The 16010-nt window shown below is 42.3% G+C and overlaps 1 protein-coding gene across 1 annotated transcript; it reads left to right on the top strand.

The window, feature by feature from the left end:
• The first annotated feature begins 1021 nt into the window (after positions 1-1021).
• On the top strand, positions 1022-15776 carry kdm5ba (lysine (K)-specific demethylase 5Ba). The gene is made up of 27 exons (XM_052076579.1): positions 1022-1319; positions 4854-4931; positions 5007-5129; positions 5242-5412; positions 6405-6530; positions 6628-6721; positions 6822-6919; positions 7006-7164; positions 7276-7395; positions 7658-7816; positions 8299-8480; positions 8679-8841; positions 9179-9298; positions 9489-9683; positions 9918-10099; positions 10493-10617; positions 10777-10927; positions 11297-11417; positions 11496-11851; positions 12442-12580; positions 12661-12840; positions 13165-13323; positions 14147-14563; positions 14634-14706; positions 14788-14969; positions 15080-15349; positions 15447-15776. Exons 1-27 carry the CDS (start codon positions 1167-1169, stop codon positions 15582-15584), a joined length of 4434 nt encoding a protein of 1477 aa, XP_051932539.1. The 5' UTR covers positions 1022-1166; the 3' UTR covers positions 15585-15776.
• Positions 15777-16010: the final 234 nt, after the last annotated feature.

The following is a 16010-nucleotide window of genomic DNA, read 5'->3' as shown; positions in this document are numbered from 1 at the left end:
TGGCATATTTTGGCTTGGAGAAATTATTAGAAACTACAGTAAGCAAGTATATTACCAGCACCGTGGTAAATTAAAATTTTGCTTTTGTTTTTTCCATATTGAGCTATTATAAATGTTTCTGTAGGCTACTGTACGATAGCAAATTTCAAATATGTAAAGAACCATTTATTTGTTGTTAAAGTTGTAAAGTAATCTGCATACCACTTGGGGTCGTCATTACATCGTCGTAGCCGTTACAGTTGATCTGAATTTGAGGTCATTGTTGTCGTTTGGTTGCTGTGATGCTGTCAATCAAATGGTCAGTTTACGCCCGTTTGGCTCGATTTGTTATTAATAACAATAAACTGTCCATGCTAAACACACACACACTGTTTGTGCGTGTGTGTGTGTATGCGTGTGTGTGTTGGGCATAAATATCATTCATATTTAAATATTAAAAGAACCGCTATACTATGGATTGTGCCTACCAATCGGTGGGCTCCTCTCGACCATTTAAAAACAAAGATCCGGTTGAAGCGGATTGATATGGTAGGAGTGTTCGATTTGAGTACTATGTCATTATTTCGACCCAGCCGGGCGGAGTTTGACACTGTCCAGCCAACCCATCGCACTTGCTCGTAAACCAACGAAGGCTCCATGTTTCATGGTGTCTAAACCAAACCCTTACAACAGGGGAGTAATCGCCAAAAGGAAAGCACGGAATCAATCATCCTTAAATAGAAATATATTGGGCACAAAGGAATAAGCAAGGGTTAACTTCGCCAAAGTTAATTTCGTCCAGTTTTGAAATAACCTGACATCACGTTTAAAGTATGCAATCCGAGCCAGCCGAGTTACTTGACGTTTTTGTGTTATTCGATTAAAATATTTAAAGTGTATATTGACACAGTTTAAATGATACTAATAATACTTAAAAGTAACGTATGTGTATGATTAGGTCGTTTTACGTCTGCGATAACGCTCATAACGAGTCATTTCTGGGTATCTACTTTTTGGAGCGGAAGCTCATAGCTCTGTCAGCCTATGGCTTTCAACCAGATAATTCCCCTTTGAGTTGAATGAGTGGAGAATGGATACGGACTGAAATCTTGATTACAAAGCGAACAAATTGAGTGTGAGGAACCCGTTGGGCATCACTGAGCGAGCATCACAACGAAGATGCAAGAATGACTCAGTCTCATCTGAATGAGTTCATTCCTCCCCCGGAGTGTCCTGTTTTTGAGCCTAGTTGGGAGGAATTTGCTGATCCTTTTGCCTACATCAACAAAATACGACCTATTGCAGAGAAAACTGGCATCTGTAAAGTCCGACCGCCACCGGTGAGCTTCCCTTAATATTTGGTTAATTTTCAAGGGCGCTTGGCCAAGGGAGAGAGCGTCAAGTCCCAGTCAAAGTTATGTTTTTTTAAGACAGCTTTCAACATGGCGGAGTGGGGGGTTCGAGAGTTGAATTGTCAGCTAGCTGTGTTTTCTTTTTGCTAACCTTCTAACGTAACCGCTCGACGAGCCTTTCAACTCGAAAACACCCAAGTGTAAATGTAATTTCGACGCCCCACACTGTCGAACATTCGGTCACAACGTTATATGAAAAACAGAATTAGAAGGGTTAAGCGTTTTATATATGCAGTAATCATTTATATTGTTTACATTAAGGCAAAGTGATCTAACTGGACTGGCGTCATACATTTCCAGTATATTGGCACCTACTGGCTTCAAAACGTGTTTGTTTGCTCGTTTCAATTCGATGGGTTTGAATGTCTTGCTTTAGTTTCGAAGAATCGCATGTCCGGTGCACAGCGATGGTCCTGGCATCGCTACGTGCTAGGAGACCAACTGTTTATGGAGAGAAAGAACGCTTTATCACAATGGCCGCACTGTTCACCCCCACCCCCTTTACTATTAAAATAAACGGTGAACATATTGTAATTTGTCAACATTTACAGTTAGAAGTAGTTATCGCTTTTGTTTTTTGTCTTATAGCTTTGCTGATTTTTTCCAACTGGATGATAGCTTCAGCCCCCCTTGCTTAACTTGGATATTGGCCAAACGCTGAGTCTTTGAACACGGCACGGACTCATCTTTCAGGTTATTTAGCTAACTTTATTCGTCATGGATTGTGTTTGGCATGAGCTTTGTCAAGGGTGTGTCCACGCCTCATTAGTCCACTAATGCACGAAAGGCCCAAATTGGACTGAAATAAATTGACAAACATCCACGCACTTGCTTTTATCGAAAACATAACGTCCAGGGTGTTACGTAATTTATTTTATTTAGAGGACTGAAAAGCAAGTGTTTCACGATCGAATGGGGTGATCTTTATGAGCTGACATCAGGAAATGGCTGTTTTAGTGTTGATTAGTCAACGAATATACAACATGTATTATTCACTTAATCACTTGGGGAAAGATAGTGTTTGATTCAGATTGGTGCCATCAAAGGATGATCAAATGTCCTTTTATTAGGTCATTTACAGTGCCGTTCGACGTTCTCAGTTTGTCTATGCACAATAGACTGCTAACGACTGACTCTTGAGGCCTCGATGCAAGCAGCCCGTATTATATTGTTTTCAAAATGTTCTACAACAAAGATGTGTTTGCTGTTGTTAAGTCGTTTCTGTTAACTACACAGTTCAGGTTAGTGTTTAAAAATGCCTGCTCTAGACTTAGGGCACATATACACTTCCTGGACGCAACATCAAGCGCTACCGTTAGACTCTACTTTTCAGTGTCTTGAGTAATATTTATTTATGTATATAGCATTGTTCATTATTGTGGTTCTAATTTGCAGTATATGTTTACTGTACTGTATAAAGGGGGCTCCTTTTTTTTACCTCTCTTTCGCTTCATGGACGGATTAATTTATTCGAAAACCATTCCAAAACACCACAAATCATGCATCTTTGTAAAGGCACAAATTCAGAGTCAATTTTGTGTTTTGGCTGTCGCATGAATGTAGTAACCGGTATAGTTGCCCCTTTGCCAAGCACTTTCTAACACTGTATCTCAATATTTGTAGTCAACAATTTGTCCGTTTCTGATCAAAATTGTGAAGGCTTTTATAAACGAATAATTACAGGTGAAACCTGAAGAAAAAAAAAGTGAAGAACTGTTTAACTCTACGGCCATTTGCGTTTTTATGAATTCCTCAGAAAGCCATACTCAATATATGAAATAATATGATGCATTAATCAAACAAATCTGTTTAGTTTTGATCATGTAAAGATAAAGTATTGAAACCAAATCATGATACTCTTCAGACAGTGCATCCCAACTGTGGGTTAGCAGACTGTTTGGCGCCGCACAGATAGTTTGGGGTTTTTTTTTCTTTGTAGGGGCGCAGCTAAGTCCCAATCTGTAATGTACGTTCGCACCCCTGACTCAAGATCCACCCCACTCCACCTGGTCCTTTAATGGTCTGCAAAAGAAAAATGTGGTGCTACCTTGAAAAGAAAATAGACCACTTCATAGATAGCTACGTGTGTCACCTTTGTAATGGTAGAGCAGTGACACGCCCGTTCCAACTCCCAGTTTGTGCTTCCAGTCCAGACTAGAAACAACCATATGAAAGCATAGAGGTACCAAACTGCATATTTTTTTTAATCATATATTTACTCTTTTACTTGTCCACCACATATCCATTCAGAGGAGGTATGCAGCCGAGTTAGCATGTAAGAGTTCTACTGAGTTGACTGGTTATTTATATGAACAATGTTACACCACTGTCTGCTTTTGCGTGAGTAATAGAGTATGCTGCTTGCTGGTTAGGTGGCTGCTTCTTTGTTGGTTTAATTGCTGCTTCTTCATGTTTGGGGCCGGCTGCACGCTGCCCTCAACTCATACAATGCCAATTTTTCTCTCCAGATTTTTTTATCCTGTCGAATATTTTATCAAAGGCATTTTCTATTAATATCAATCATGTGTCTAACGCGATTCGTATTGAATTTGAATTAATGCCCAGCCCTATTATTTCAAAATGTAGTCTGGGCTTAATTGGGGCTAAACAAATTTCTGCCTATATAAATGTTATGTGGGACAGTGGGTCACAAATCAAGATATCAATCAAATCAGAATTTTTTTTTTTTACACTCCTAATTATTATCATGCACACGGGTACATTTTTGGGGACATTGTTGCCTGTGTAATCCTTTATTTTATATGCGTTCAGAATTACATCATGGGCTGGGTCAAATGTTCTTTTGGGATCTTCAGTCAATCCATCAAACTATTTTTTTATAGCACCTTTCATGTTGAAAAAGTAACAGGAAATACTGTAGGCTGTCACAAAACAAAGACAAACACAAATCTCGCATCCACCTTGTGACTTTAATTAGTTCAGCTGCAACAGGGACATGTAGACACACACCAGATTAAACTTGATTAGATGAACCATTTCTTTACACAAATAAGTACTTGGGCAAAATTAGCATGGGGACATGCAGTACTGACATACACTGCTCTTATTTTCTCTGCTGCGCTGTCTCGACACATTACCAACAGCAGGATTTGTGACATTTTGCAGGAAGTTTTGTGGTCGAGTCTAAGATATGTTGGTGACGCAGAGAGAATAACCACAGTGCTGTCAGTAGTAAATGGTATTTAGCTAACCTCATCAGTGAATAGGAATGTTAGCTTTTGCTTGTTTTGCGGACGGGATCAGCACGTGTGATGGCGAATTATCTACACTGATAAAACTGGTCCACTTAATTACTCAAGCAAGAAAACAATAGGTTGATTATTCACACAGCCTCGTTGTTCTAGTGTTCAGAAAATATTCAAATCGAGCATGCAAAAAAGTTGCGTGTTCCCTGTGTGTCATATTTCCATGTAACTTAGACATTTATTTTTTTCATCCTAGGAATGGCAGCCACCATTTGCCTGTGATGTTGAAAGATTGAAATTCACACCACGAATTCAAAGGCTCAATGAGTTAGAGGTATGTTTATGGAACTGTGTATGTTTATGGCGAAGTTAGTGCATTTTACCAATCTGAGTTCTTTGACGTTATTAGGCTCAGACGAGAGTGAAACTGAACTTTCTGGATCAAATAGCAAAGTTTTGGGAGCTTCAAGGATGCACTCTGAAAATTCCTCACTTGGAAAGAAAGAGTTTAGATCTCTACCAGCTCAACAAGGTATCTGCAAATTGTACAACCACCCTCCCATAAACCCCCCCCACACACACACACACACTTATCAATGTGTACAAATCCCCTAAAAAACTACTTTTGATACTTTGTTGTTTAGCTGGTGAATGACGAGGGAGGTTTCGATGCCGTCTGCAGAGAGCGGCGCTGGACTAAAATCTCCGTCAAGATGGGCTTTGCTCCAGGCAGGGCGGTGGGCTCTCATCTGCGGGCGCACTATGAGCGAATCCTCTACCCCTATAACCTCTTCCAGACCGGAGACAATCAGCCTGTATGTCCCACCACAAAGTGTTGTTCTTTGTTGTGGCCATGTTCACTTTTGGGGAGACTGATTTCTTATTTAGGGTTCGGCCTTATCAGCTTCGTTCTCATGGCCGATGTCCCAAATGGCACGGTATCACTGTCAGCAGATGACTCTATCATACGGCGTGCTTTAGGATTAGTGCTTGTAGTGTTATAAAATGCAATGTAACACAGTATGTGTTTATACTTTAGTGCAGGGGTGTCCAAACCTTTTGCCAAGGGGGCCAGATTTTATGTGGTAAAATGTCGGGGGGCCGACTTTGGCTGACATTCTTTACATTGAACAATATTGTTCAACAAATTTTAGTAAGCCAGTCTGTTTCACATTTCCATTTTTATTTTAATTTCAACAATCTTAAGAATTTCTTTTGGTTCATTTGAAACAGGTATATCACATGCAACTGCTTATTCACTTGACTTTTTCTTAAACAGAAGTCTCCTGAGTGCAAATTGATTGATTTGAAACATAAAATGTATCACCATGACTTTTCAATAGTCACAAAACCTTTGACTCGAACAACAGGGAAATGAACAAGCAATACACATATCCACAACTGCAAGGATCATTTGAAATATGACATATCAGTCAATATAAACAGGCAGTGATGTCTTGTTAACTCGTGAGTGATGCCCTCTAGTGTCTAATTGCTATTACTCATTCAGTCACTAGAGCTAAGCAGTACTCTATGAAACATAACTCACCAGTCTACGAGACCTCAGTCAATGCAACACGTGTTCCATTGCGCCCAACCTGCGGGCCAGACGGCACTGATTTTATGACAGGGGCCGAGGGCCGGATGAAATTCGACCGCGGGCCGGATTTGGCCCCCGGGCCGGACTTTGGACATGCCTGCTTTAGTGGATCGCCAGTAACAAATTGAAAACTAAATGTGCATTTTTCTGCACCATGCTCACCCTTTGCATTCACTGCCTCCTGCGCGCCAACTTCTGCCTTTGCAGAGAGCCACTTTGACCAATGACACTAAGGATAAGGTGTACACCCCACATGACCTGCCCCAGCGTCAGTCTGTGCAGCCTCAGGAGATATGCAGCATCGCTCGCCGTGCAAAACGGATGAGAGCTGAAGTGAGTGTGGTCTGCCCGACTCTTTCTATATCGGTTTAGCCTTTCCTGTTACTCTTTGTGTCACGTTTCTTTTTACTTATATTGCTCAATTCTGCAGAGAGGCTACTTTAAAAGCGAAGCCGGGGAGGTGCGCAAAAATCGTCCAAATCTCAGGAGGAGAATGGGAACGTATGTTGCCAAGTCAGAGCCTGGTAAGAGGAAGCGATTTTAAGTCGTCGATATGAGTATATAGTGAAGCTTCAAAGCCCCCCCCCCCCCCCCCCCCATTGCTAATTCATCCATTTGTTTCAGAGAGCATGTCGGTGAAAGAGGAGACTGGGGAATATTCGATTACAGAAAGTTGTGAGGAATATGTTTTAAATAACAATAAAAATGGTACATCGAGTAAAGTAAGTATCTTGTAGTGTACGCACAATGACCACCATAGTTCTTTTTTTTAAGTGTTTGAAAGCAAATGTTTTTTCTGCCTATTCAGGTGGAGCAATACATGTGCCTAGTGTGTCACAATGGAAACGAGGAGGACCGCCTGCTATTGTGTGATGGCTGTGATGACAGCTATCACATTTTCTGTCTCATCCCCCCGCTACATGAAGTTCCCAAAGGAGACTGGAGATGCCCCAAGTGCCTAGCGCAGGTGAGGCGCAGCTTCACTACCTTTGGGGGCCCGGTCCTGATATAATAAACAGCTTGTGATTGGAAGCAAATGCAATCCAGTTTGAAATGTGTTTTTGTCTTTAATTTGCAGGAATGCGGCAAACCTCAGGTCGCTTTTGGCTTCGAGCAGGCCAGCAGGAGCTACACCTTGCAAACCTTTGGAGACATGGCTGATTCCTTTAAGTCAGATTATTTCAACATGCCAGTTCACGTGAGTGGGGCTGTCTCGTTTCCTTGTCTGTGTACAGAATTACACACAAATTACAGGGACAGTTGGAACTGAAGCTGGGGGAGGCCCATGTGGACAAAACTGATAATATAATACTAAGAAATTAATTTACAATGGCATTGATCAAAGCCTCCTATGACCTGGAACCGTTGCTAAGTCTTGTCTGACAATTTGCCAACCTCTAGAAACTCTCCAATTGTCATAACCAGAGAATCTCAATGACTTGATCTTTGACATGTTGTAGATGGTTCCGACTGAGTTGGTGGAGAAGGAGTTTTGGCGTTTAGTCAGCACCATTGAAGAGGATGTGACTGTAGAATATGGAGCAGACATTGCCTCCAAGGAGTTTGGGAGTGGTTTCCCTGTGAAGAACGGCCATTTTGAAGTGTCTCCTGAGGACGAGGTACGAGCTGTAGTTACTATGGCTATCATCTGGACTGCAATAGATACACTACGAGAGCAGCATTTGTATAATATTTCCCCACCGTAGTGGAGTCTAATACACTTCCTTTGGAACATTCATAATTTGACCAGTTATTAACTGTAGCAATGTTACATGTTAGTTGTAGAATGGAGTGCTGCAAGTCTTTTTCATTCATTCATTCATCTTCCGAGCCGCTTGATCCTCACTAGGGTCGCGGGGGGTGCTGGAGCCTATCCCAGCTGTCTCTGGGCAGTAGGCGGGGTACAGCCTGAATCGGTTGCCAGCCAATCACAGGGCACACAGAGACGAACAACCATCCACGCTCACGCTCACAAGATATATATGAAATAATATGTATCTCACTGGTAGCTAGAAAATGACCACTACCACTGCATCATCTTTCAAACCAACTGATGTCAGGTGGGCTAGGCCATAGTTTTGAGACTTCCTCTGTTTTACAGCATTACCTAACAAGTGGCTGGAATCTTAACAACATGCCTGTGCTGGATGCCTCAGTGCTGACTCACATAACAGCCGACATCTGCGGAATGAAGTTACCCTGGCTGTATGTGGGCATGTGCTTCTCCTCCTTTTGCTGGCATATTGAGGACCACTGGAGCTACTCCATCAACTACCTTCACTGGTACGCTTTCATAGTCCACTGTGTCTTGTGAAGTTGAAGAGATTTGGGGTTTTTTTTCCATGAGTGATTTAGCCTTGTTTCAATTATGTGTTGCATTAAAAAAAAAAATTATTATTTTTAAATGAGGCATGGCTTCTCAAATTAACACACAATTTACTCTGTATTGCTAAACATGTTTTTTTTTTTTTGGCTGTGCAGGGGTGAGCCAAAGACCTGGTATGGGGCACCATCTTATGCTGCAGAGCACTTGGAGGGTGTCATGAAAAAATTAGCTCCTGAACTATTTGAGTCTCAGGCAGACCTCCTTCATCAACTCGTTACCATCATGAATCCCAACACGCTGATGAACAACGGCGTCCCGGTAACTAGCTCAGTGCGGCGACACAATTTTTAATCCTCACATGAACCCAGGAATAAGTGTGACGGGTCTCGGACAAATCTGAACTGAGTAGTCACTTGAGAAAAATGCAAGTTGTTATTACTGAGATACTCATATTTGGGTCGTGTTTGGATATGATTCATGCCACTGCAAAGTACAATGGCGATAATAGATATGTTTAAATTGTAATCTCTCTTGACTGTGTCAAGTGTATTGGTTACTATTAAATTGTGCAAGCACACCCAATGAGCATCTAAATACATTTCTAAGAAGTGTTTATTTTCAATGTTTTTCACCATCTTTCTGGCTTTCTCACTAGATCTATCGCACAAACCAATGTGCAGGAGAGTTTGTCATCACCTTCCCCAGGGCGTACCACAGTGGGTTTAACCAAGGTTTCAACTTTGCAGAAGCGGTCAACTTCTGCACCATGGATTGGGTAAGGCACTCACCAGGAGTTCAAATACTGCACTTTAATTCAGACCTTTCAAACCTTTGTTCTGACATGATGTCCAGAGGAGCCTGCAGTGCTTCTACAACAACACATTGACATGTAAAAATGTATCATACAATGAAAACAAGTTGGCTACAACAATGTCTTACTTTAATGAATGCCAATTTCTTGTTAGATGCCTGTTGGCAGAGGCTGTGTGAAACACTATCGCCAGTTGAACCGCTATTGCGTCTTCTCCCACGACGAGATGGTCTGCAACATGGCCTTCAAGGCAGATACATTGGATGTGGAACTGGCTTCCGCCGTGCAGAAGGAGATGGATGCCATGGTCCAAGAAGAAGAGGAACTTCGAGAGAAGATTAACAAAATGGTGACGAGCTCTAGATTTTCATCTCAAATTTTTAATTGCTTCGTGCAGCACTACAGCTAATTGGGCACAATGCATCCAGTCACACCAAAGCATGTTGATGAGTAGAATGAAACCAGAACTTCCATCTTCAGGAAACACTGTGTATTTAACACATATTGTTTGTCACACTTTTTTTTCACCCCACAGCTGGTTTTTTTTCCTTTTCAGCTCTAATGACTGAATCTATATCCCCAGGGTGTGGTGCAAACACGGCAAGTAGATTATGAGCTGCTCCCTGATGAGGAGCGTCAATGCTGCAAGTGTTGGACCACCTGCTATTTGTCTGGCATCACTTGCGCCTGCAGACCTGGCAAGGTGGTCTGCCTGTACCACGTCCAGGACCTGTGCTCCTGTCCACTTGACAACCTAATACTCGAGTGAGTGTTAAGTCTCCACAGCAACTGGATCAGATTTTTTCTTTTCTTTTCTGCCTTCATTTAGCAACCTGCTCCCTCTGTATATAAAGGTCAGAAAACAAACCTGCAAAAAATTATTCGTTTTCTTCCAAACAACTCCAAAATCAAAACTGCATTTACATGGTTGCCTCTGCAGGTATTGTAAAGTTGACCTATAATTGAGGAATAAAATATAACTTTTTTTTTTAAACGTAAAATGCAAATTTGTAATATTTGTCTTTTTTTTGGGGTCAATGTTATTTCAAGTTGCAGTGTCTGTAAAATGACCAAATTGTTACGCTTGCTCCAAGGATATTGATGGAAATGGTACTTTAGAAGCCTGCCTTTTAATCTCCTGCCTTACTTTTTCCTTAGTTACAAATTTACACTGGATGAATTATACCCCATGATGGCAGCGGTGAAGCTGCGTGCAGAGTCCTATAAGGAGTGGCTGTGTGCTGTGCAGGGTATTCTGGAGAAGAAAGAAAACCGCAAAAGAGGTGAAATTAAGATTAAGATTAAGAAAACCTTTATTAGTCTCGCAATGGAGAAATTCATTCAACAACAGTCATCTTATTCTGATCAAAACTCGGGACAAATTTCTGAAATGTTTGTGCAATCTTTGGATGCGCTAAATGAATGGTCTTTGTCCTGGTTAGGTCTGGAAGAGCTTCACAACCTGGTGGAGCAGGCCGAGACAAAAGGCTTCCCACAAACCACCCTCTTGGACCAGCTGCGCGCTGTTGCTGTCGAAGCTAATAAAGTCGCTGTGGTAGCCCAACAACTTCTCAATGGGAAGAGGCAGACGAGGTACCCATTTTGTCTACCTATGTGAATGGACACGTCCACAAATATTGGTTACATGACCGAGTAGACTAATCATTACTTCCGACATCATAGCTGCATGCACTTCATTGCCCTAAAACACGACCATAGACGAGAAAAATTACTTGCGCAAAATGCCTCAGATGGGGTTGGCTGCATGCTCTCAAGTACTGTGGAGGTCCATTAAGGCTGCAGCTTTTATACTCGCCGGAGTTTGGTAATCATATAGAGTAGCATTTGTGCTACCTCTAAACACACTAACGAACGGTAGTATGTTTTACACTGCATTTATGAAATATTGTATATATTTGAAGCTCTCCCTCCGAAACTTGTGTCCTTTTCATAATGTTACAGGTATCGTGCTTGCGGAGGGAAGTCTCAAAGCCAGAATGAGTTGACCGTGGAGGAGCTGCGGTCCTTTGTCCAACAGTTGGACAGCCTGCCATGTAACATCAGACAAGGACCTTTACTGAAGGTGTTCAACAATTAGTTGTAGAGCTTGACTGCATATTTTAATCTGAGAACCTAAGTACATTTGCTTGTACCTTTTCAGGACCTGCTGACAAGGGTTGACGAATTCCAACAGCGCAGCGAAAGGGTCCTCTCTGACGATTCTCCCAACTCGGTCGAGCTTCAGGAACTGCTTGATCTCAGCCTGGGCCTTGATGTCGAGCTGCCCCAGCTGCCTCTGCTCAGGGAGAGGCTCGAGCAGGCCCGTTGGCTGGAGAGCGTGAAGCAAGCCAACAGCAGGCCGGACGACCTCTGCCTGGACACCATGAGGAGGCTGATCGACCAAGGGGTGGGTTTAGCCCCTCACAGCTCTGTGGAAAGAGCCATGGCTCGTCTGCAAGAACTCCTGACGGTGTCTGAGCAATTGGAGGAGCGAATGCTCGGCCTCATGAAAGCCAGGTGGGGACAAAGGCACGCTCATGTTTGCAAGCCCAAAAATATCAGGTTCGCAGCCATTGAATCCCTGTCTCATGGGTTATATTCTCATACTACTCTACTCATCAAATATTTCACACATAAAAGTGAAGGCATTGTATCAACTTAACAGGCATTTTTTTCTTGCACTATTTTGTTTGAATGTCTTTTTGATTACTTTCATGGATAACAAAAGATCCCTTTAGGTTTCATGTGTGTCCAAGTAGTTATTGCTTTAAAAAAAAACACACACACAGTTCTCCCCTTTTGGACCTCATAGTATTATTAATTTTCTCTCCCAGCTGATCTCTTACCAAGACATTAAGAAGCTACATGTACATTCCCATCATTTTTGCACAACCACTGGCTAACGTTACACGTTTTATTGTGTGTTTCTATTCAGCAAAGCAAACAAAAGAAACGTAATAAATAATCCTGTTGTTAAATTGCCAATGCTGTTTTATGCTGGCACAGAGAGATGAAGCAGTTGAGAAAAAAAAAGTGTCAGGTAAAAGTTCAAAACACTTGTTGTTATTTAATATATTAATTGATCGTTTTTGTTCATCTTCTCGCAGTCCGTATCACAGTATAGAAACACTTGATGCTGCTTCAAAAGAAATGGAAACTATTCCCGCTTATCTGCCAAACTGCCTGCAACTGAAGGATGCTGTGGCCAAGGCCAAGAAATGGCTTCATGAAGCTGAAGCCCTCCAGGTAAAGTGGGACTCTTGTTGAACATTTTCACTGAGAGCACCCTGGTTGGCCATCTAAATGTTGCCTTTGCGCCCTCGCAGCTCGGGGGACGTATACCCGTGCTAGAAAACCTCTCTGAGCTGGTTCTCAGAGCAGAGGGTATCCCAGTGAGACTCGACCCTCTCAGTCGATTGCAAGCTCTGGTCAGTGACGTCCAAGCCTGGAAGGAAAGCGCAACAAAAACATTCCTGCTCAAAAATTCACCCTTTTCTCTTTTGGAGGTTTGTCGAGCATTGTTATGTTCCTTGGATTTACAGTCATTCTTTCACTTCTGCACCACACAAAATATTTTTTCAAATTTGAACATACGACATGATATTTTGATGTTTTTTTGTATTTACCAAAACAAATCGATGGTATAACTGGCCAAAGAGTTGACGAAACTGTGCTTTATTAACCTCATTAATGCATGACAGTTTTTTTTCCTTTTTTTTTACAATGCATCTTTATTTGTATAGCGCTTTCACAACAGCTGCAGCTGCAACAAAGCGCTTTACAGAACCATTAACATAAAATAACAAAATACGTGAATATTCCATTTGCAGGTACTGTGCCCGAGATGTGACATAGGAGCTGGGCTTCATGGATCAAGACATAAAAAAACAAAAGAGGGAACACATGTCAATAAGAGATCCCCTGTGAAGCTGGATTCGCTTTACGATGTGGAGAAAGCGCTTTTGGAAAGCAAAAACTCAGCCTCTGCTGTAAGTGTCATTCTTCTCCACATAGGAAAACCGGTTTTGTTCTCCTGTCATCTTACCTTCATTAAGTACCGTATTTTCCGGACTAGGGTGCGATTTATACTCTGGAGCGATTTATGGGCGAAATAACACATTATTGTATTATTTCACGTTATTTTCACATTTAACCACAAGAGGCCGCTCTAGACCTGTGTTGATAAAACCACGATGAGTCTGACGTAACCGACGTAGAAGAGGAAGCGCTGCATCTTCTACCTCCGGAGTTGGTGGAGTTGTTTTAAAGTGACACAGAGGATAACGATTTCATTGGATTTCATGGTTTAAGATTAAGATATCCTTTATTAGTCCCGCAAAGGGGAAATTTACAGTCAGAGTTCAGAAAGGAAAACACTGCGTAGGGAGAGGGGAAAAAAACGCACTCGAACTATCCTCTTGAGGATAATTTAAGTCCAGGATAAAAATTTGGAGTGACATTAATGGTTTGGTGAACTTATTAACTATAGCATAAATAACATGCTATCTGAATAACTCTCAATATGTTACTTGAACATACCAGGCACGTTCTCAGTTCGACTTATAGTCCGGAAAATACGGGACTATAATTAACTTGATCTTGTTGGAGGAAATATTCAAGGACACGATCATTGTTTTGGGACCATAATTAGCCTGAGCCAGGAGAATATGTACATATTTGGTTCGTACATTGTATGTAAAGCAATAACTACTGCGCTTAATATTAATTTGACTGACATTTTAATTATGCTTGCTTGTGAGGAAGCTCTATAACGTGATCTCTGTGAATATTAAAAATCTTCTCTCGTCACAGATGGCCACCCTTGATGATGTCCGCGACAAGGAGATGGAGACCTTGTTGGCTCTGAGGGCTTCAAACGAATCCAAGCTTCTTTCTGCTGAGAACTGTGGTGCACTTAGTGTTTGTGTTTGCCATAAGGTGCCCTCAGGGGCCATGGTGCAATGCGAGCTCTGTCGGGAGCTTTTCCACAGCGGGTGCGTTGTCACAAGCGCGGACCTCAAATACGGCCAAGTCTGGCTCTGCCCCTTTTGCCAGCGCTCAAGGAAGCCACCCCTGGACAAGGTCTTGCCCCTGCTGGCGTCACTGCAGAGGATCCGGGTCCGACTGCCCGAGGGAGACGCATTGCGCTTCCTCATTGAGCGGACGGTGCAATGGCAGCACAGAGTTCAGCAGGCCTGTACGGATGGGCTGCTAGAGGAAGTGTCAAAGGTGGTCAGATTTGCAGTCAGGCATGTGGTGTTATTTATTGTTTGTTATATTTTCCATTTTTATGTTTCAGGCAAAGTACAGCTCAAGAATATCGCCAAAGAATGGTGTTTTTTACACGGAACACCAGTGTGTTCCTGTCCAGGGTTAGTTTTCTTTCTTTTTCTTTAATGATTTGTATTTATGTATTTTTTAATTCTGGATCAATTTTTGAATGCCCTTCGCAGGACCTGGCCCGGAGCTGGAGGAGCTGATGGTGGAGGGGTTCCTTCTGCAAGTCACACTTCCAGAGACCGAGCAGCTGTACACATACCTTCTGTACAAACTGGCTCCTATGCCCACTCAAAAATCAAACTGTAGAAAAAGTGCGGAAGATGACGAGCTGCAGAGAACAAGACACCACAAAAGGGTATTAGCTTAATTGGGGATATTCTCTGTTTATTCTGCATCTACTTAAGTAGACTAATGGCAACCACAGGAATACAAAATCACGTTTATCTCGGGTTTGTGTCAACACAGAGTGGAGGCTCGAGTCACAATAAAGAGGCACTGAGCATTCAGAGTAAAAGGACCAAGCGACGCAAGGAAAGCTCTGATTCTCGGCACTCTGGGAAGGCCAAGAGGTGTTGCAAAAAGAAGTCTAAGAGGAGACATGACCGGAGTGAAAAAAGGAGGAGGAGTTGCTCCCCAACGCACAGAGCGTCGGAACCTTCTGCGTCTGCGTCCGATTCGGATGAGGACTACTCGTTGTGCGCCGCGCCGTGGTGCAGGGAGCCGGAAGGAGATGAGGTGTTGTGACTATTATTATGCAGCACACAAAACGGACAGCCCTCAACTTGTTGGCTAATTTTTACTATAAAAATGTTTTGTTTTTTTCACTTTCCAGGTAAACTGGGTCCAATGTGATGGCAGCTGCAATCAGTGGTTCCACCAAGTCTGCGTGGGACTGTCTGCTGAGCGTGCAGAGATGGAAGACTATATTTGCATAAGCTGCACACAGCCAGATTTTGACAGAGGGGACTAAAGACCAAAAAGTGACTCTTTGAAGGATCCGCAGTTGATTTACAGCACGCAGCACTCGAAGTGCACAGCCGAACTCTGCACCCTTTCCCTTGTGGCTTGCCCTTAGTGAACACGGTGCTAATCACTCGTCTCCTGCGTTACAACAGACTCGTGTCACTGTATTTGCCATGTGGCTGCTTCTTCAGCCAATCCACTCCAAAACGTTCCAGGATGAACAGTGCAGGGACTTTTTTAAAATCCAAAAGTCAATTGAAGTCACGTCTGTTTTTTCCCCCCCCAGCATGCATCTAAACAACGTGAAATTTCATCTGGTGAGGAAATACTATTCATCAAAGCAATAACCGAACTCATTAATTCCAGTTCAGTTTCAACTGAGCTCAGAAATCCCAATAGAATAATAATAATAATAATAATAATAAATTTTATT

This window comes from Hippocampus zosterae, chromosome 9, assembly GCF_025434085.1.
Source record: "Hippocampus zosterae strain Florida chromosome 9, ASM2543408v3, whole genome shotgun sequence".
NCBI classification, from domain to species: domain Eukaryota; kingdom Metazoa; phylum Chordata; class Actinopteri; order Syngnathiformes; family Syngnathidae; genus Hippocampus; species Hippocampus zosterae.
This window is presented reverse-complemented; position numbering and strand designations above follow the sequence as displayed.